This window comes from Asterias amurensis, chromosome 1 (assembly GCF_032118995.1).
Source record: "Asterias amurensis chromosome 1, ASM3211899v1".
Lineage (NCBI taxonomy): Eukaryota > Metazoa > Echinodermata > Asteroidea > Forcipulatida > Asteriidae > Asterias > Asterias amurensis.
Window position 1 is genome coordinate 36093510 of NC_092648.1, and position 22590 is coordinate 36116099.

Sequence of the window (22590 nt, forward strand, 5' to 3'; positions counted from 1 at the left end):
GTCGAAGTTGCGAGATAATTATGAAAGAAAAAAACACCCTTGTCACACAAAGTTGTGTGCTTTCAGGTGCTTGATTTCGAGACCTCTAATTCTGAGGTCTCGAAATCAAATTCTCAGAAAATTACTTCTCTCTCAAAAACTACGTTACTTCAGAGGGAACCATTTCTCACAATGTTTTACACTATCAACCTCTCCCCATTACTCGTTAACAAGTAAGGTCTTATGCTAATAATTATGTTAAGAGATGTTAAGTTTGCATCGGGGATAAAGAATATTAATTTTGGTTTTTACCCATACACCAATGTGTGTTAGCACTGTATACTCAGTACTTTCCCGAGTCGTGTGAAAAAATATCACAGGCATGTTACTCGGGTGGGATTTAAACCCACAACCCTTGCAATTCTAGAGCAGTGTCCTACCAACTAGACTACCGAGGTTGCCCGGTAGCTAGAGGCAGTTCAAATCCTATGTTTTGGCAGCGGGTACCACAACGATATAAGAGATGTTAAATTTGCATCAGGGATAAAGAATATTAATTTTGGTTTTTACCCATACACCGATGAGTGTTAGCACTGTATACTCGGTACTTTCCCGAGTCCTACGAAAAAATATCACGGGCATTATGTTACTCAAAATATGTATTTTGAGTAATTACCAATAGTGTCCACTGCCTTTTAGCAGCTCTATGTAATTGGGCCGTGATACAGACCCCTTTACTGACGGCAATGCGGTTATTGTCTGCACTAATTGTTTTACAATGTGCTCATCTCCTGGACTGTGCACTGCACCGTAAACACACTGGACACTCCAACCCCAAAATGGCACATCCACGATTCATCCTGGCTGATGACATTGGGTGTACTGTATAAGGTCAGTGAAGCACCTAAAGATGGTTGCTCTCTTGAAGTTGAGTCTCGACCTACTTTAATCCACAGCAATGAAAAGCAGAACCAAATTCTACATTCACATCCCAGGCCTGGATTTAGACGGGAGAGGTCACGGTGGACATGGTCTCTATTGCCCTGGGCATGGCCTCGGTGCCCCTTCAAAAGTTCCACATAGACTTTAAGATTTTCAAATGCGAGTGCCCTTTTCAAAATGAAAATGGGCTTGTTCTCTCAAACGTTAATTCCAGGCCAGCATCAACTATGAACAAGTACTGTGTCAAAGTTTGTCCCAAGTAGTCTGATAAACAGTATAACCTGCAGTCGCATCAGCCATGAGTTCATCTCTTGCTCTAGACGGGCTGCGGAGGGCTGCTTTTAGTCTGCATTAGATAATGGCATACTGCTCGTACAATAGTTGCCTGACCTTAAAGTAATCTGGGCTTAGGCATCCTTCTAACGTGATCCTTCCAGAGTCATTCTAAAATGAGAACAAATCAAATTAAATATTGATAAATAAACATCTCTTAAATCTGGCGTGCCTAAAAAACGACAAAGTACAAGCCATGTTTTTTTTCTAGGTTTTTTTCCAATCCTCGATTTGGACTCCAGCTATTTGATGTGTTGGAAACACTGTGCAAAAATATACACTGTCTGAGCTTGATGACGGAGCCCAAACTTGAGCCAGAGTTCAACCCGAAATTTTGAAAGGCCTGTGGTGTATTAATCTCAATACCAATAAACCAAACAAAACAGCATCTAAAGTTGAGTATCTAAAAAAAAACACTATCCTTTGATGTCAAGAGTGTTTTCAACAGATTTTTCATATACTTGATGCTTTTACAAAAATACTGGTTTCGAACGTTTCACTCCCTAAATTAATAAGCAACAAAGTAAGAAATGTGCCTGTCAGTTCATGCAACCAAATAAACCCAAAACAACCAAGCATTTTTTTTCCTGAAACGCCACATTCTAATGAATTACAAAACTACTTGTGTGTCAATTTGTGAAAACAGAGGCCAGCTCACGTGCCACACACTAGGTTTGTGACAGTTTGTTGAAACTTTTTTTCTTTTCATTTCAGCATAGTGCATGCATGAATCTTTGAAACTTCATGAAATTGTGGGCCTTGACAAATATTGTATAAACAAACAACTGAAAACTATTTTTTTTTAAAGTGATTTTGTACACGAGGTGTCAGTTCTTGATATTGGTGAGGAATTAATACCAATATCTGATAGAGTATTCTGGGCTTATCTTTTCAAGTTATCGTCCTAAATAAAAAACATCTTTAATTTATCAGGCAGTGTTTCAAACAGCTCCATAAAACCACCCTGAAGAAAGTAGATATGATCTGAAAACATCTCCTTACCCGTTTAATTGCAACCACAGAGTTACAGACCAGTACGCCACCAGTAAACTCAGCCTGTACGCCGTTTCTTGACATCACTTGTTTCAGGTCTTGGAACTTGGGAGCGTTGACGTAAACTTGATTGTGACCAGGGACCTATGAAAGTTTTCACAAAAATTATTTACAGCAAGCAGACAAGTTGGTTTATGTACACTTTAGTAGCAGGTACAACATTTAATTTTGGAGCAGGTAACACATGAAGAAACTTTGGGGATTCCCTTTTTTCTTTTCTTTTTATATGACAACAACCATACTATATGTGAGTTTTTAAAGATTTGTTTACGAAAGAAGGCTATTTTGGGGTCTTTGTCCAGTCCTGATGTGTTGTGGCCAAGCACACTGGACTCAAGCTCCAGCGTTTCTGAACAGCAGAGTGTGGGTTCCAGTCCTGGTCTTGACACTATGGTGTCCTAAAGCAAGACACTTAACCATTATTGCTGCATCCTTCAGATGGTACAGAAGCCACAGGTCCTGTATGTGTTGTAATGCACGTAAAAGAACACAGTCTCACTTGTCAAAGACCCTGCTGGTCACTGGGTCATTTATTTCTTTTCTTAAAAACCACCTAAGCTACAGCGGGAGTATACAACCTGTGCTGCCAAGTATATACAGCGCACCAAGCTAAACAAATAAACAAAAAAAATCATCTAATTTTTACCATCTAAGTGTTCCACTCAAGGGCGCAAGTGTCATGACTGTGGTTCGAACCCACATCTTGGTGACCTCCCATCCAGAACTTGAGTTGAATGTGCTACACCACTCGGCCATGACACACCATGAAGAACTGCATATATAACAACTGCGTATTATTATTATTTTTTGCCTCAGCAAGACATACCTCTTGTTGTGGGATGGCTCCTAGCATTGGGATGACTTCATCTGTATCTCCTTCAATGTTGTCTTTATTACTGATGCTTAAACCTAGAGGACAAACAGACATTGAATTACTATCGGCTTAGAGTAAATAATAAGAAATGTACAATAATGCTATCTACTAAGGTTTGCAATAAATACTGTTTGACTGCTTACATGAAATGTCTCTCTATGAGTTATAGTGGTTCTGAAGAGAATCAGGTGTTTAACAACTTGACCTTTCTTCAGGGGAAATCAAACCTTACTAGATTCTCTCACCGCCATGCAAAGTTTTAAATCTTATTTGTCCCCTTTTTTATGCCAGCTGGCACCATATGAGGCTTAAAGCAACTCTTGGTAAGATAAATAACATTTAGAATGAAAATAACTCAGGGGAGCTGAAGGTAGGAACTGATGTTCCTCTTGTAACAGTCTAGATTGTAGGATGGAGGGAAACATGCACCAGGCAAGGAGTTACAAAGAGATGCAGTATGTGGAATAAAGCTGTTGGAATGGCTCTTTGTTATACATGTAAATCTCAACAATTCAAGTGTGTATAGATGAGAACAAGCAGAAAGTCTGGTTTCACACTCCAAACACCATGATAGGAGAGACCAGGTCGGACAGACAGCTGGAAAGTTTACTACGGAAATATTCGTAAAAAAGACAGAGGTTGGCTACAGACCTATGAGTTGTAATAATGATCTCAGACAAATAACCAAACAGATTAAATTTTCAAACTTTTTAGGAAGCAATTATGGTCAAGTGCCTTGCTCAAGGGCACAAGTGTCATAATCGAGGGCACAAACGTCGGGACCAAGGGCACAAGTGTCGGGACTGCAGGATTCAAACAGACTCTCTGTTGCGACAACACCAGAGCCACGACATGCCAGGAAATTTAGGGAAACTAGTAGACCGATTGCGCTACCAATGTTTACATGTGTTCATGTGACCTATAGTGGGTATAAAAAAACACAGCTATACAGTAAAGACATGGGAAAACTCGTACCGATGGACCATAATTGGCTGTGTTTTCAATAAATAACACTTATAACTAAAAACAGAGTCCTTTTTATAAATTGAATATTGTGACATTGATTTAAATCACATTTTTTGTTTGATGTTCCCAGTATTCTACTACAAAAGAGGTTTCTTTTGAGAGTATGGTTAGACTACGTAAATAACTGAGGTTTGAGCGAGCTCATGCACCATGGATTTGCTTTGTGAAAGGCGTGAAGTTGGGCTGTGATAAGGGAGATCGCCAAGTTGTCCTACTCATAGCGGACAGCTACCCCTTCTAACTAAATTTTTTCATGGTGAACATGAAGAGATTCGCAGCTTCTTAATGAGATTTTTATTGAAAATATTGGCAGCAAAATCATTACAATGAGGGCACTGTAAAACCACACTTTCCGTGCACAAACACTTCATGTAAAAATTCTCTTGAAATTTCATATTTGGTGGAACTGTGTTTACCCATTACTGCCATTGTTCAGCCACCAGTAAGGTCTCATGTTATTAACTGCGGAATATTCTTCAGTGATTTCAAGAATTTAGTCCTTCTTTGAGCTAAGCTTGGGCGATATCACGATATTATCGAATATCGCGATATTGATTTGGAAACGATTTCGATATCGGATGGATTTGGTTTTAATCAAAATATCGCACATTGCAATATATCGCGATATCGATTAAATATCGCAATATATTTGCTAGCAGAGACATCTTGCACCCCATAGGAAAACCAGAAGAATTTGTCATTAGAACACCTCTCTTATGCTATGACTGTCTCACCACAACTTTCACTTGGAGTTTAAAGACTGATGTCAAATTTAATTGATGGCGATTATATCGAATATCGCGATATATTGTCCGCGATATAAAGTGAATAAAATAAATTGATATCGCCCAAGCTTACTTTGAGCCAAAAACTGCAACAGTAATCATGTCTTTTTATCGCATGTTTATATGCAGTACGCCGTGTTTGTTTACATCCAGTGCCCACTATAGGTCACATGACGCACGGAGCGCAATCAGTCTATTACAAAAATGCTGACAACTGGCAAAGAGCCAAGAATCACATCTACTAACTCTCTCACCTGGTGCCTTGAGCTTGTCTTCTGAACCCTCCTCCTTTGCCTCAGCCTCTGGTTCTTTAACGACCCCAAGGTCCGACGCAGACTCAGGGAGGTCAAGCATGCCATCGATCCACGCCAACTCTGCATCCTTGGCTTTGGAGAAATTGAGGGAGCTGACCAGCGAGTCTTTTAACCTCACCTTTGGACAAACAATAAGATAGTAAGAGATGTTAGTTTGGCATCGGGGATCAAGAATATAATTTGTTTTTACCTTTCATAACATGTCACCTTTATGGTGCAGACCAAATTCTTATTCACCCGAAAGAATATCAAACTTATGTAAAGTTATGTATAAAATATACTTTGAAGGGGATGTACATGTTAATGCTTGTCATTCGATAGTGGATCACATGTCGTCCTTTATTTTACCATGTATACTGCTTTGACACTCCACAAATGAACATAGAGTCCAATATGGATAATTATTGGATATTTCCAAAATAATTGCTCCCTGCCCATTTGTTCCACCAGGCAAGGTCATGTTACAAAAATGAATGGAGTTAATTCATTTGATGTTTAGGCCTAATGAACAAATTTTTCTAAATCACAATCAAATATTTATAAACAAAAATTGAAAGAAAAATTAACCTCGCATTTACGTAAATGTTTGTCTTAAAATTAGAGAGTAAAAAAATATTTAATTATACTTATCAACTCAAAAGAAATTCAGTATAAGCCTGCATGTCTACTAACATATTGAAACACTTTTTTGGGGTCAGTTACTTAAAGGGTCTGGGTACTTTTTGTAGGACAAAAAACACAATGTCCACAGATTTACATTAAACTTACACAGTTTGAAGATATTGATGGTAGAAAGCTTCCCTGAAAATATTACTTGCTAAGGTGCTGTAGTTTTTGAGAAATGAGTAAAACAATGTCATGAAAATAATTTTCGTCTTAGCGATCATGAGACAAAAATTATTTTAGCGTGTAAAAACGTTTGTTTTCTTGACACTGTTTTGCTCATTTCTAATAAAACTACAGCACCTCAGCAACTTATATTTTAAGGTACAGTTTCTACTATCATTATCTGTAGACATTGTGTTTTGTGTTTCCAAAAAGTACCCCAACAAAATATGTTAAAACCATTGGGAAAACTGCGGTACACTTTATTGTGTTTCCTGTCGGCTAACAAATTGCAGAACAAATGAATTGATATTTGACAACGTCTTACTTGATATATGTGGCTCTCCATCGTAGCATCCATTGTCTCATTGATACTCGGAGTGAATACCTTGGTTCCAGCTAACTGCAGCCTGCAGTACTCCGCTAAATGCTGGGTAGGCTCCTCAGCGCCATGTACAATAATCTGTATGTAGAAATTGACAGCTCTATCAGTTGATGATTACAGTTCACAAATTTGAATGAATCTTGTGGCCTAATGAAATTGAATGGTGGTATTGCTAAAACCATCATCATCAAAATCTTTCGGCATAGACTTGCGTCCGTGGCCGCCTCGTCCACAGGTTGTAAAACCAGTGAATGCTAAACTGGTGAAATTTAATTACTCCTTTTAACTGTTGAATGCCAACAAAACGGAGCATTCATTTTCAACTGAAATAAATTGACCTGGTGCTAAAATCAATAGATTTTTGTTGAGATTGGACACAAAATGAACAATTTTAAATCCAGACTCTATTTTTACAAATAAAAAAAAACAAATTCTGAACTTTGTACTCACCAGTTGACGAGGCTTAACCTGAGTGATGAGTTTTTTGATGGACTCTCCATCTGACCGCCCCTCAAAGTCAATAAAGTTTACCGAGCATTTCACCTCCATGGTCACCTCCCGAGAGACACATTTTGTGGGAATATCTGCCCCGGCTGATGAAGGAAATAAAGACATTTACAATCCTGAGTAGAATAAGATGTTGCAAACAACTAACAAAACAAAGTGTATAAATGCAAAAAAATAGTAAATGGCCTGATGTTTCGACAGAAGCAGACTCTCAATAATTTGGTGTCATTGTTAGCCTTTGAGCACAAGACCAAAGAACAGATCTACAGAGACATTCCACCGATCTCTACTACTGTTGCTCAACGCAGAGTCCGCTTCGCAGGTCACTGCTTTCGTGCCAAAGACCAGGCCATTCCTGACGTGTTATATTGGAGACTGCCGTGCCCTAATAGAGGACCTCGACCACTCAACTACATCAAAGTGATCGGTAGAGACACGGAGGACCTTCCAAACATGACGAGGAATAAACACCTCTGGCGTGACACTGTGCATGGAATCTCGGTAGCGACCGCTAAATGATGATGATGAGATAGACTCTGCTAGGGTCTAAATGTCAGACCATTAAGTTTTTTGTGCGTACAAAAAAAAACTTAAAACTATTGTGAAACTATATCACACTAGTGGCTGTGCTTTATTTATCTTTGTATGAATTTGTACATCCGTCTTTTTTCTTAAAAACTCTCTCTCACCACACCAATGAACTGTCACCAGAGTTTTGGTTCTAATCCAAATCATGGCACTTTTGTCCTTGATATTTTGCTTTCATCGCCTCTCATGACGATAATTAACTTACAGGGTCTGAGTACTTTTTGTATGACAAAAAAACACAATGTCCACAGATTTCCACTAATCTTACACAGTTTGAAGATAATGATATTAGAAAGATTCCCTGAAAATATAACTTGCTAACGTGCTGTAGTTTTTGAGAAATGAGTAAAACAATGTCATGAATATAATATTCACCTCAGTGATCATGAGACAAAATTATTATAGCGTGTAAAAACGTATTTTCATGGCATTGTTTTACTCATTTCTAAAAAACTACAGCACCTCAGCAACTAATCTTTTTAGGTACACTTTCTACTAACATTATCTTCAAGCGTTTTAAGTTTAATGTAAATCTGTGGGCATTGTGTTTTGTGTTACAAGAAAGTACCCAAATCCTTTAATAACTCACCTTCACCAACGTCTTCTCCATCAAAACCATCCTCCTCCTGCGGACAAATCAAAATTACATTCTCATTATTTCATCTTGGAAGACATTCTTTTAAAACCATGGATGAGAAGTCATTGATGACAAAAATAAGGATCCAGATCTTAGGAGTTATGTTGACATGATGGCATTCTACTTGTTGTTGAAAGATTCCAAAGAGCTTTAGGGAAAAGTATCCTCAGCAGTAGAGAAATAAACCTTGTTGCTTTCTTTTTATTAAACAAGTATTTCATTCTAAATTGATTTTTAAGTTAAGGTGCTGCCCAAACATCTCAAACAGTACACATCTAAATATTTGTTATTGTTTTAAAATGTATCTTGTAGTAGCCTTAGTTTCTGTGGTATTTAAATCAGCGAGTTATTTCTTTTGAGCATCACCAAGTGTGTGTTCAACCATGACCGTAGCGCCTACACTATATAGGCTGGCTGAACCTTTTTTCTTTCTCTCAGTTTACACCTAGCAGCCAACAGCACCATTAGCCATAAATTTTTAAGAGTATACCCAGCACGTTAATTTAGTTTTGGATTTGTCACTGTGGTGTTTCCATTTGGCAGTAGTATACAGCTAATACGTACACCACAGTGGCCTAGTTTAATTACTTTAAGAACTGCACACAAAAATCTATTGTAAGTGTTATTTATTTACAGAGGATTCAACATATAGGCCTAGTTCACATGTAGTTTGTTCCTCTCCACGATTAAGATCATTATACTTGGGTGTCACATTGCCATTGCTCTTGTTGTCGCTCATAATTGTCAGGCCTGCCTTCAAGCCCCCCCCCCCCTTATTTTTGTTCTTTTTCTGAGGGAGGGGTGGTTCTTAAACAGAGGGGTGAATGGTTTCTGAACTGAGGGGTGGGATTAGTGGACTTTCTTTGTGACAGGACAGCTTTGTAGAGGTGCTGTTCACCTGTTCCTTCTTGCCACTCACTGGCTTGGTATTTTAATCTATTTTGGTTCTTTGTATCTTAATTTATCCATTTGTATATTTTTATGCCAGTGTAAAGTTTAATAAAACTAAACTAATTCATTGCAAGTGACAAATACAAGCTATTGCACCCATAATCAAAAGAAAAATGTTGTTTTCCTCGCCTTTAACTGTACCCATGGTCCCACATAAATTCTTTAAAGTCTAATGTCTTTGCAGAATTAACAATTTCTGTCATGAGAAATGCATTTGAAAATTGAAATGGTTGATTTGGGGTAAAATTGCAGCACACAAACGTTTTGGAGTGGAAACTTTAGGCGTGCAACAGATATGTGCCTATGTGGTGCAATAAACTACCAACCGATAGTTCTAAGGGATGATCCCCCAAAGGGGGCGGGCATGCGGGGGCTCTCAGTTTCATGGGTTCCAAAAGTGCCAATATATGAGCGACTTACAGCTTTGGTTTTCTCTTCTTCAGCTTGGTTCATCTCAGTGATCATGTAGTCCTCTGGTTTAATCAACTCCCCATACTCGTCCCATCTTATTCTCTCCTCGTGGAATGGAAACATCGGATAAGACTTCTTGGCATTCTTGAAGAAACTTGTTCCTTTCTTCCCACTCTGTAGATAATATTGATTTAGGGAGAGATATTAATTGGTTTTACCCATACGTCGATGTATGTAAGCAACGTGTACCCAGTACTTTTCCCGAGTACTGTGTAAAGAAAATCACAGGCATATTATTGCGCGAGAATTGAACCCACGACCTTTACCATGCAAGAGCAGATGTCTTGTCAACTAGTCCACCGAGATTGCCCTATAGCTAGAGGCAGTACGATATAAGTTGAGTTGGGGCTTAAGGCTGAGTCGCACTGCAGCGATAACGAAAACTATAACGATCACGATGCAAAGAGAACATATTCTATTGGTTGAATTGCTCGACTCAGAATACGCCCACGCTCATTCAACCAATAGAATGCGTTCTCTTTGGGTAGTGATCGTTATCGTTTTCGTTATCGCTGCAGTGTGACTCAGCCTTGCTTGCCTTTTTAATTCCAAGGGGGGTAAGCATTCTCAACCGATGAATAGTTCCATTGTAATCTTAGACTCAACATCATGAATATCGAGGGAAGCAATTTGGACATGACCTTTGAACCTGTAATGGAGGTGGAAAGCTTGTTCTATACACAAGAGAGGGCCATGAAAACTTATCACCAATGGTGCAATTTTATAGCTCTGCCTAGGCAATAAATATTGCTTAATTATTTGCTGCTATGCAAAATCAAGCAGTATACCAGTCATAGACAGATGTGATATGGCATTTTTGGCTGGTAACCTTGTTCTAGTTGTCAATTTTGTTCTGCTTATCTCCTTTCTGTTGTGCTTAAGCAGCTCTATGAAATTGGGTCCTGCCTGTGTACATGAATTTCAACAACTGGTTAAAGCCATTATACACTTTCGGTAAACAGTATTGTCCAAGTCCCACACTTCGTGTATCACAACTTATATATAAAATAACAATCCTGTGGAAATTTAGGCTCAATCGGACATCGGAGTCGGGAGAAAATAACGGGAAAACCCACTCCTGTTTTCGCGCGTTTCGCCGTGTCATGACATGTGTTTATAACAAATCCGTAATTCTCGTTAACGAGAATTTATATTGTTTTACCGTTTTCTCAAAAAGGAAAGCATTTCATGGACTAATATTTCAAGAGAAGTCTTTCACCATTACCTTCTGTAAACCCTGTAAATTATTTGTAAATCTGTGAACTTTTTTTTTCTTTTCTGTACCGAAAGGGTCCAATGGCTTTAACAAATGTGTAGAGTAAAACATTGTACGTACCTCAGCCTTGAGCATGAGGTCATGTTGGACTTGTTTCTTGCTGCTCTTGTGACCGACTGCATCTCCAATCTCCATCTCTTCTTCACTCTCATCACTAGAGTCTAACTCAGCACCTCTGTGGGATTCACAAAGAATAAATCAAGTCAGTTTTTCCCCGTATTTATATTTAGGCAGTCATCAGTTTCCCCTTGTTGTTTACTACTTGATATAATAAAAGTTGCACGCCCTTAAAACACTTCCCAGGTTAAATTATAAACACGGTCATCTGGCTATGCGAGACGCTTCTATTGCAAAACAGCCTTTACCCAAAAATGTTTGCTTCTTATATAAGATAATTTCTGGGTCAAATGAGGGAGTTTTTCCTTTTTTGAGAACATACTATGCATGAATGTGAATAAAACATGTCCTATCTTTGCCTCTTTTACACTTTTTTCTTATTTTAGGGCAAAACAGCCTATCTCTTCAAGTTGGGCTGTTTAACCTATGAAGGGTCGTACGGCAGTATACATTTGTAAGACCTCTGACATGCGCCCCCCCCCCCCTGAACAAAGATTGTGACAAAAGAGGGAGACTGCAAACATAGGGCTATCTTGGCTCAGTTAGAACAGCACTGGCATTGAAGTTTGGAGGTCGCAGGTTCAAATCCTGCTCTTGTCAAAATTGTCTTGCATTTTAACCCAGTCAGTTCCTCTTGTGGCTTACTACATGCTACTCAATTGAGAAAATCTCATGAGGAAGTGTCGTAGTCGAGAGGTTAAGAGCACCGAATTCAAACTCTGGTGTTTCTGATCAGCAGAGTGTTGGTTCGAATCCCCAGCCGTGACACTTGTGCCCTTTAAGCAAGACATTTAACTATTGCTTTGTCCTTCGGATGGGCATAAAGTCGTTGGTCCCATGTGTTGTGTAATTCATGTAAAAGAACCCAGAGCACTTATCGAAAGGAGAAGGGGTTCGCCCCGGTGTTTCTGGCTGTGGCTGCTGTATGCGTCGTAGCACCTTGCAAACAAACCCTTATTAGGTGCTAAATAATTGGGTCTCAGAATTCATCACTACAATATCTTTCTGAAATTTTGTATATACTCAGCGCTATTTAAGACTTTGATATTATTATTATCATCAAATTTTGAGCTATACATGTATAAGACTCCGATGTTGTTGTTATTATTATTATTAATATCAGTAAAACATCTAGACTTACTGTTTCAGTTTGACAGCCGCCTTTCTCTCTTTCTCTTTGATTCTGTACACCTCCAACTCCTCTGGATCCAGCTTGACTCTCTTACTCAGCTGAAACAAACATCAACGAGGTAGAGACAATATAATAAGGGAGTTGTAGCTGTACGATACATGTGCAACAACACAAATGTGAATGCAAGAAAGTTGTGTTTGAACTTAAGACCTCCCCAAAAAAATTCTTGATTTGCCCTCCTAAAAACAAATATTGTATTAAAAAAAAGTTCACAAATGAAACAAGAGGGTCTGTTTATCCCTGTTTATCTTTGTCCATAAACACAAAAGTTTCTATTTGCAAAACATGAAAATATAGACCAATAAGAAGCAAGAAACCGCATATCATAAAAAACAATTTCTATTTGTTTTTGCACCATCCAAACACTCAACCGCCCTGTACTTGAAAGTGGGCTGTGCGACAAGCAACTCATTTTTGCAGAGCCCGTCTCATTTACTGGAACAAAAAGAAAAAAAACAATAACAAGAATTGAGGTCATACCTTGAGTGTGACTTCTTTCTGTTGGATGTTATCAATGAATGAGCGAGCGAGAGTCCCTTCACTGCTCCTACATGTCAAGACGACGCTGTTCTTAGGGTTATCACACCAGTCCACAAAGAGGCTACGAGAATAACCGCATTCCAAATCTGGTACACTCGCTAAAACAACCTGAAAGGTAGTGATAAAAAGATGACCGATTGCATCAAATACACATCTCATGAAGCTAAACCGGAGAAACTTAGGCAATACCAAACCCACAAAATACGCAGCAATACAACATGCTGGCCGGCGTCTCAGTCGACGGTCACAAGGCGATCTGTCCCCTTGCAAAACACACATTTTTACACTCAACTAACACACCCTACTCGTACCACCATATTACGAAATACTAGAAAAGGGGGGTTAATGACCTGTGAAACCACGGCCAAAGTATCAAATAAAGGCAACAGATTACTAGGAGTAGTGAACAATCTATCTACTTGTGCAGACATTCTGATCTAAGGGAGAGGAAAGAAACTCCATCGATAATTATTTTGAGTAATTACCAATAGTGTCCACTGCCTTTATAGCAATATTTTCCGCTCTAGCAGCTCTATGAAATTGGGCCCTGAACCCATGGCGCTGAGGGCTGCACATGTTTACCACACACAAGCTTTACGGTGGGATTTTCTACAAATACGTACCTTAGGTTCGGGGACTTTGGCCAGCTCTTTCAGCGAGTGGCACAATTTGAGATGTTTAAACTGGAATGGATTGTTACGTTTGTCTTCGAAAGATCGCATCACTTTGTCGCTCATCCATTCCACCTACATGAAGGAGGATCAAAGAAGGAAAACAGTTAAGGATGCAATACATAATGGTCAGAGTCATTGATGACAGTTAAGTTTTTAAACTAGGACCCAGATCTAAGAAGACACATTGAAATTGTTTGTTTGTCCTCGTCCGACTGACCATCATTTGCTTCACAACCAACAATTTATTTTTTTTATTTTTTTTTTTAAGTTTGTTAAACAAAAACGTTCATGAAAAAATAAAATAAAAACTTGTTGACAAATGTTGGAACAGGGAGAAGTTATGTATTTAATATAAATAAAGCAGTTTACCAACCCACTTTACTTATACATCCCTGACTTTTTACTCTTGTAAAATTTCAGTACTTCAGAAGTGCTATGCACTCATTAGCTGGTAGCTCAGGTAATGCATTCATCTCACCATAAACAATATCAAATCTTGTGAGTTGAACAGTTGTTAGTATTAAAATTATATTAATAGATTTGTAATAAAAGAGCTCAATACAGTGAAAGTGTTTTGTGTTTGGACTTACATTTTAAGAGATTGGTGAATACGACAGCCCAAAATATATATATATATATTTTTTTTAAACCGTATCATGTTCCAATTATAATCTAAAACAGTAATTGTTTACCTGTGACTTTGCAAACTCCACAACGTTGTAGCTGACATTGTTTACCATGGCTAAGGAGTATGGACTCAGCCCAGATTCTGTGTTCCTCCACAATTGATCCTGAAATGATCCAAACAATCCGTTTGGATTAGTGTTTACAATTCCACTTGCAGTTATTATAATTATAATAAAAATAGTATAATGCAAAATATTGGATGCATATGAGTGCATTGACGCAGGATGAACTCACAAGGTGAAATCAGGACTATTCCGTTTCACGAGGCGAAGTTGTCATGGAAAATTCATGTTTCACCCGGGTGATTAATAATTGCATGCGCACTCTATGATTGTGCGAACGCGTTTGCACCGATAGATTTTACATTGAGTATGAGTTGCAGCACCTTGTAAACCCTTATGAATATTTAAGGAAAACAAAGAGGGTGGGGTTTGAGGGAAGGGGTTGGTTTAACCACAGAAGGTTGAAAAACAATAACAAATTGTCAAAATTAACCACTTGTTTCGTAAAAAGTTTTTAAAATCTGCTGTAGCAACACAAATGGTGTGTCCTGTAACCGGGATGACACGTAAACTTAATGATGTCACATGGCACTTACCAGGAGGAGTGAGAGTTCAACGACCCTGCCGGCTGTGTCGACTGCGATTAGTACATTCCCGTCTCTCCTCATTGTGTTTAGGATGATGGCTGAAATATGGAAAAAAGGATGTGAGAAAACTACCAAGGTATTTACGGCCCATTGGCATCCTGGCATTAAATGTATACAACTCTTTTGGGAGAAGTGTTGGTTTGCTCTTGATGAACCGGTGAAGACGAGCAGAGAATACTTTTCTAAACGTCAAGACCACAACAGTTCTTTTCAGAGCCAACACTCTTCCCAAAAGAGTTTTAAACATCGTTGCACACACAAGTTTCTCCTTGTGATCCACAACATGCAAAGCTTCTATTACCACTTGATTTAAAGGGTCGTTGTACTTTTTTGGGGAAAAAAAAAAACAATGTCCACAGATTTACATTAAACTTACACAGTTTGAAGATTATGATAGTAGAAAGCTTCCCTGAAAATATTACTTGCTGAGGTGCTGTAGTTTTTGAAAAATGAGTAAAACAATGTAATGAAAATAATTTTTGTCTCACTGATCATGAGACGAAAATTAGTTCAGCAAGAAAAAACGTATTTTCATGACATACTTTTACTCATTTCTCAAAAACTACAGCACCTCAGCGTCAAATATTTTCAGGGAAGCTTTCCACTATCATTATCTTCAAACGGTGTAAGTTTAATGTAAATCTGTGGACATTGTGTTTTGTGTTACAAAAAGTACCCAAATCCTTTAATACATTTAATAATTACACCGGGATAAAGAAGTCTTTTTGCTTAACCCTTATGTGATAAGCAGTGCACATTTAGTGCAAACTCCGCACACAAACCCCCCCCCCCCAAGCACCAAGTATACAGAGCTTAAACCATTGGTAAAATCTTTTACTACTCTTAATGATATTGACCATTCTGAGTCTGATTGCTCCCACTTTTTTAGACACTCCCTTACTCAATGCAACAAATAAGTACCTGACCTAACTCATCAAAATGAAAGTACGACTAGTAAAAATGTGGATACCAGACATGGCCTTGCAAGGTCACTATAATTACAAACAAACATTGGAATGTGTAATTTCCCCGATGCTGAAGCAGATTTCACAGATTGGACAACATTGAAAAGCTGTTTTTCCTACTAGATTCTGGAATGTTTTAGAATTCCAACAACAATGATGGCTCTAGACTCAATCTTACGAAGTTGTTTGCATTACATCAATTCCACAGGGGGAAACAATGTGCAAACATGCCCTCGTTAGTTAAAGGGTCTGTACACGTTTGGTCCTTAGAACCCTTCAAATGTTTCAGTCCTATATAAATGTTGATATAACACAATGAAACTAACCAACGACAATTTATTTCAAAAGGTGGTTGCATTTTTTGAGATATCGCCAGAATTCCGCAGTGAATATGTCCACGCAGGAAGTATAATACCCAACAGGAATACACATGGGCTTCGTATTCTACATTTTGGGGGATAAAAAGTGATATATTCATCCACAACTGCGATACTTACAAGTGCAAATTTTCTCAAAATACGTTATACTGTTCAAAGCTGCTGTATTTCTTACCATGCAAGTCTTCATCGACATTAATTTTCAGAGTTGTTACCAAATACAGGGGTGGATTTCACAAAGATCTAAGATCGATCTTAACTGCAAATCAATCTTAATTGCTATTAAGCAAAGTGTGATGTCACAAGACAAACCACTATGGCGATACTGAAAACTTGTCTTTTAAAAGATGAATCTTAGTGCTTTGTGTAATCCACCCTGTGCCTTTAAACCCCATCAAGCTCTCCAACACTCACTCATTAACTGTTCATCTCGAAGTCTCCTTCTGGCCTGTATGTACGTTGCATTGAAGGCATCGGTGATGAGAAGAGACGGTCGATTAATCGTCTCCAAGACGCATCCGTTGAGATGCCTCTCCTTCTTGTGGTTGTAGTCGATTCCGTAAATTATCTCTTCCTCACCGTCCTTGACGATCTTCCATAGGGTGCCGCCGATCATGTGACCAGCGGGCAGTGGAGTAATCGTTAGGCCGTGTCCTTTCCCTGGGAAGAAAAACAGACAAAATTAAAATCAGAGATTGAGCTCTAGCCAAGTTTCCTCTTGGTAGGCCTGAGCATTCTGAAATTCCAGTATACCATGGCAGATTATAGGCCATGGCTTTTGGCTGAGGCTGTGCGATTTATGGTGAACGCATACTCATATTTTCTAACACGATAAAAAAAAAACAGTGGTTGTTATGAGAACCCTGTGTTGTCTTTCCCCATGTGAAGTCAGGGTTTCATTGTGATGACGATATTTTCAAAAAGGAAAATAATCACTCTGTCAGCTTATCACTCCAAAATTACTCTTAAAAAAAGAAAACTGGGGGGGGGGGGGATACCAGCCCAAAGTGGGTAAATAAAAACATGAAAGGTATGTATCATCTGTACAGGGCCCAATTTTAAGGCTCTGCTTAACGCCGAATTCTGCGCTTACGATCACGATTCCCCGCTGACTCCTGTGCGATCTCTCCGATCTTCCAATACATGCATGCTTCAAGTTACTTAGAGTAGCAAGTCATGGGGCGATAGGTCTTTTTCCCATGCTGGACCCACACTCTGGAATGACTTGCCTCTACAAATCCGCAATATTTCTAACATCAATACTTTCAAGGTTAAGTTGAAAACCACTTTGTTTAATCTCGCCTATGTGTAACTGGTCTATTTGTCTTATTTTCCTTGCTGTGTGTGGTTCCCCCTCCTGTGCACCTTGAGCACCTCATTTTGGTGGATTTTGGCACCCCATAAATATTCTTCATTATTATAATTATTAAAAGAGCCGAATTTCTGTGCTAGCCTTGTAAGCGGATGCTTATTAATGCGGAGTACCTACGCGCAGAAGCCCAAATTCGCCGCTTACTCGTGAAATACGCTTGCCGTAAGCACAGAGATCCCTGCTTCCGTAAGCGCCAATTCTGTGCTTACGGTAAGCAGAGCCATGAAATTGGGCCCAGGTTTCATCAATAATTTCCAGAGAGTGTGGTGGAAGAGTTTCCGTGTCTATTTTGTGTTTATTGTGAAAGAGTTTTCAATTGACAAGATTCTATGTGTGAGTTATTTATTACGACACTGGACACCTTTGGTAATTGTCAAAGACCAGTTGATCTCACTTGGTGTATATCAACATATGCATGAAATAACAAACCTGTGAAAATTTGAACTCAATTGGTCGTCTAAGTTGCAAGATGATAATGGAAAAAAAAATACCCTAATTGTCACACGAAATTGTGTGCTTTCAGATGCTTGATTTCTGGACCTCAAATCTAATTCTGAGGTCTCGAAATCAAATTCAAATATGTTAGTGGAAAATTACTTTTTTCTCGAAAACTACGTTAATTCAGAGGGAGCCGTTTCTCACAATGTTTTATACTATAAAAAACTCACTATTGCTCGTTACCAAGAAAGGTTTTATGCTAACCATGATTTTGAGTAATTACCAATAGTGTCCAGTGCCTTTAAGTAGAAAATATTGAATAGATTTCATTTGTGCATTGTTGCAGAATATAATCACTCAATGAAATCTGGCATTCAATTTCAATTGGTGTCGCCTCATGAAATTGAATAGTCAAGATTTCACTTCATGATTACATTCTGAAACAATGCACTTCAAATGCATCCAATAGACCCCCTGCATAACACGAAATGCTACAGGGACGCTGAGCTCACGCGCACGTTTTTGCGCACAAAGAATAGCTTTCGTCCTATCATTTGCCTCCTTTGACCCCAGTGAGGGTGCTTTTTGACCCCTGTCAGGGCGCTTTTTGAGCGTGTGACGTCACATGCAAGGGGTTTATACTTGTACAATAACTAGATACATACCTCTGAGATTGGTACTCTGTGAGTATTTGAGCTGAATAATCCGATCAAACGCAGTGTCTACATCATCCAATGTGAACAAGTCAAACTCCTCCGAATTGTGTCTCGACTAGAAAAGGATTTTTAAAAACAAATGGATTTAAAACTGAGTTGTCACTATATTTGAACTAGATTGGTACAAGATAAAAACTCCCACGACAAAGTTTATACTGGCAATACCTGAAATATCTATTAGCATGCGATTAATCTGTGTGGGAAGTACTATAAATATAAGCCTTACTCCCTGGCGTATTTTCTTACAGGAGACCTAAATCCTCCAATATTTAATCCTCCAACATCCTAACGGCCAAAATCAACTGTCACCAGGGGCAGGTTGCCACCTACTTCTGGGGCTGAAACAGGGTTATCCCCTCCACAGTCTGTAAGGATGAAGGCATGGGTATCATCCACTAGGAGCCTGGCTGGTGGAGCAGAAAGTATTACAATCCCAACTTCTTAAGAAGCAATTATAAAGTGTTGCTCAAGGGCACAAGTGTTATGACCGGGATTCAAACCCACCCTCTAATACACAAGACCCAACGTGGTTTAATCCCAACGAGGCCTGGTTTTTGATCATTTTACCGAGACAAATTTATGAATGGAAAGTTTTGTCTTTTAAAATCGAAAGAATTCTCAGTATCAAAAAGTGGACGTATTGCTAGTTTTTCAAGATCATAAAATTACAAGAGTCTGACTTACCTCAGCATTTTTGTATGCTTGATTTTAAATAGGTGAGGTTTGCAGCGACACCATGTGTTATCTTCTCCTGATCATACTGATTCAAACGTTGAGTTGTCAACCACCTGTTCTTTTCAGAAACAACACTATGGTGCTACCGCAAACTTCACCTGATTATACTCCCACCATGCAAAGTTTCATACCCTTGACTTGTCCACCCAAAAATTAGATTTTCCTAAAAAGGAGATACTCACTTGGTATAAATCGTACATGAACATCTGCCCCATCTTGTACACAGGTATGGTTGCATAGATGGGGCATGTCAGGCCACATTTGCCGACGATGTACGGTAGAGCGCCGAGGTGGAGATGATCTGGGAAAGTGAGTAGCATTGCATCGATCTGGTGGACATGCCTGGTAAGAATAATCACAAAGAAAAATGTTGTCATGGAAAAGAGCTCAGAGAGATTCTTCACATATAGCGTACTTCTGAACACTACAGGCATGTTAACAACATTGGGCAAGAGTGCACACACTTTATTGACACAAAACTGCAGTTTGTCAGTGGCTTCTTATATAGCGCACATGTCCGTCACCCAGTGACGCTCCCGGCGCTGTAACATACAGTATTCCCTGCCAGATATGGGACCACGTTTGAATTATGAGACCTAATTCTGATAGCACCATGTAATGCTTTACAAGGTGCTGTGGCGCAATTTGCTGTTGATATAACCAAAAGCAAGCACCATGCACAGCAAGACTTTGTACTCTATTTCAAATTTCCAATAGGCACCAGGGTTTGCCCTTAACGTTGTCAGTGACTAGCCAGTAGGACCAATTAGCTTGTCCTTTACTCCTCACCCATCTTTTTCACTAGTCCATAGCTTGTATGAAACAGTGATGTTTGTCAGCACTCTAGTTAGCCAGACCACTTGGAGAAATTGCCGGCTGGTACAGTCTTCACAAACAAAATCTCCATTGCCACCGTCCTAAATCAAACTTTGAGAAATTTTTATTTGCAATCAAATCAATCCCGGCATTAAAATGTCTACCTTCGAGTGGAAGTGATCGATTCAAACTCATGATAACAAAAATAATATCTGCAGTCAAGCACTTAATGGAGCTTCATATCATACAAACATGTATAGCACTAATGAATTTGCTCAGAATGCGATAATATTTCTTGTTGGCCAAGAGACCAGGAGGTACAAACAGAATAATGATTACTTTTTGAGGTTCTCTATGTAGTCCAGGTTAAACTTCTCATCCCATCCACAGTCCAGAAGGAACCTGAACTCATCCACCTGAAGCATGTAACATGGTGGAGACTCATCGCGAACACCGGAGAATGGTGTCAGCTTTATAATGGAGGTCATCTTGGCTTTCCTAAATCCGGCTGAATTATCTTTTTTTCGAATGCTTTTCTAGGATGAGGAAAATATCAACATCAGTCTGTAAATATAAAGAAATGAAATAATCTTTATGATCAATATAAACAAAATGCGGACTTAAAAGGGAAAATACACAACATTGATTCTTAGAAAGTAAAGTGTTTCTAGTTTCTCGAGCTCTCTTCAGTCCGTTGGTGCAAATTGCGCTGCGGTGGTCATTACAAGTTTACGTCAGCCATCTTGATCTTCTGCTGATCTTGATGCAGCTGCCGAACCCTGTCCAGTCCAATTCTTTATGTCAGTCGTCCATGTTGCTGGACGACCTCTCCTTCTCTTCCCCTCGACCGACCCGTGGATTATTTCTTTGTTACATCCTCCGCTATCCGTTTACACACCAACAAACCATTATTGGGAATTTCCTCAAATTCAGTAGCTATGCTTGGTTTATGTTTCATCAGGGATTTTGAGCACATTCATATGGGTTTTATTTTTATTGTGGCAATTAAACTAAAATTTCAAATGTTATTGTCTGAAAGTCGACACTAATAATTTCAAATGTTTCTGTGAAGGGTTTGTAGGCTACTAGTATGAATTTTGTAGCCTTTGTAAAGCTTTCAACCAATTAAATTTGTCCAGATATTATTCCTGTACAGTGTGGATATTTTTTTACCAAAAATGGTAAAATTATCCAACCTGCAGATTGTTTAGCTCCCTCTATGATGCAAAAGACTGGAATTCTACTTAACAACCATCAACTGTATAGCCCCACTATTAAAGTGTTGGCGATAGGTGCGCATAAAAAAAGACTAGTAGTTCCTCCCTACTGACTTGACTTCATTTAAGTGCTGTTCCTAGGGAAAAGTTTCCGTATGGCGCCACCACTTTTTCATTCGATATGAAATAATTACAGTATCTAATTTACCTCAATGAGATATCTCTTTTTTATAAAAATGAGTGAAAAAGTGGTGGCGCCATACAGAAAGTTATCTGTTCCTAGTAAGGAGCTGTTCAATATTATATCAAGATCAAGATCAAGATGACTCATAAAGCAGCCAATATTATTTATTGTAAAATTATTTACACTACCAGATTTATCTTCACATCCTGACAGCTAAGAGTAAGACCAAGACTATAAGTATACTCTGAGTCTGAGTGACATCAAAGTACAAACAAAAGTATTGTACATGTAGTACGGTAAAATAGTGTTTGGCTTTGGATGCTTTTACAACACCAGTATCAGTATCATCAGGGCAGGTTAATTTTATTTAAAAATATCAATATAACATTAATAATAAAGTTTATTTTATCATTTATCATGGCATTCCAAATTTTTAATAACCAGTTTTTGAACAGCAATCAAGTCACCATTTGAAAGTTTCCGACAGTTTATGTATCTTTGAGAATCACACTTTATAAGGAAATGCTATCTGTTTCTTGACATCAGTGAAATCCTACCTCGTTCAGGTGTTTGTGGTTTACTTTTGACTTTGACATGTTTGGGGTCGGGCAAAAAAAAAAATATGTTTTTGTTGTTCGGCATCTATTCTATGCCGAATCCAAATTCTTTCATTCTTTCAACTTCAAAATAACCGATTAAATGGAACGGATGTGTCATGTTTGTCTCTTTGTATTCTATATTAAATAGTTAAAAAGGAAATAACTTCAAATAATGAAAACCCTCACAACTACAGCGCTAATTTACTTACAAATTAACTGTTGTCTTGTTTACCCTTACTCTATGGTTTACCATGCTTTATCCATTGGCAATTTACAGCGGCGCCATTTTGGTTTCTATTTTCGTTTTTTGACAGCGCCCTCTACATTTTGGGCAATGTGCCGATAACCAAAACCGACCGCGCAAAC

The 22590-nt window shown here is 38.6% G+C and overlaps 1 protein-coding gene across 2 annotated transcripts; it reads right to left on the reverse strand.

Moving 5' to 3' along the window:
* Positions 1–132: 132 nt before the first annotated feature.
* Positions 133–22541, reverse strand: LOC139938482 (cleavage and polyadenylation specificity factor subunit 2-like). Of its 2 annotated transcripts, none has more exons than XM_071934040.1 (19): positions 22434–22541; positions 20564–20788; positions 19591–19750; positions 18623–18728; positions 16562–16807; positions 14755–14843; positions 14162–14260; positions 13419–13541; positions 12736–12903; positions 12205–12293; positions 11007–11121; positions 9620–9784; positions 8201–8237; positions 6967–7109; positions 6460–6594; positions 5247–5424; positions 3134–3216; positions 2257–2391; positions 133–1365 (listed from the first exon to the last, which is right to left on the reverse strand). In XM_071934040.1, the coding sequence occupies exons 2-19, from the start codon at positions 20710–20712 to the stop codon at positions 1273–1275; spliced, it is 2313 nt and encodes a 770-aa protein (XP_071790141.1). In that variant the 5' UTR covers positions 20713–20788; positions 22434–22541; the 3' UTR covers positions 133–1272. The 2 variants fall into 2 exon arrangements, with proteins under 2 accessions (XP_071790141.1, XP_071790148.1); XM_071934047.1 differs by having other exon boundaries at positions 20564–20760; positions 22434–22457.
* Positions 22542–22590: the final 49 nt, after the last annotated feature.

What these genes read in the sequence shown, in the direction of transcription:
- LOC139938482 (XM_071934040.1), bottom strand. Translation starts at nt 20,712, where the DNA reads ATGACCTCCATTATAAAGCTGACACCATTCTCCGGTGTTCGCGATGAG. An exon ending in GCGGCTGTCAAACTGAAACA is followed by an intron (nt 11,122 to 12,204) that starts GTAAGTCTAGAT and finishes TGAATCCCACAG; the next exon opens with AGGTGCTGAGTTAGACTCTA. An exon ending in CTGTGGTTGCAATTAAACGG is followed by an intron (nt 1,366 to 2,256) that starts GTAAGGAGATGT and finishes TTCTCATTTTAG; the next exon opens with AATGACTCTGGAAGGATCAC.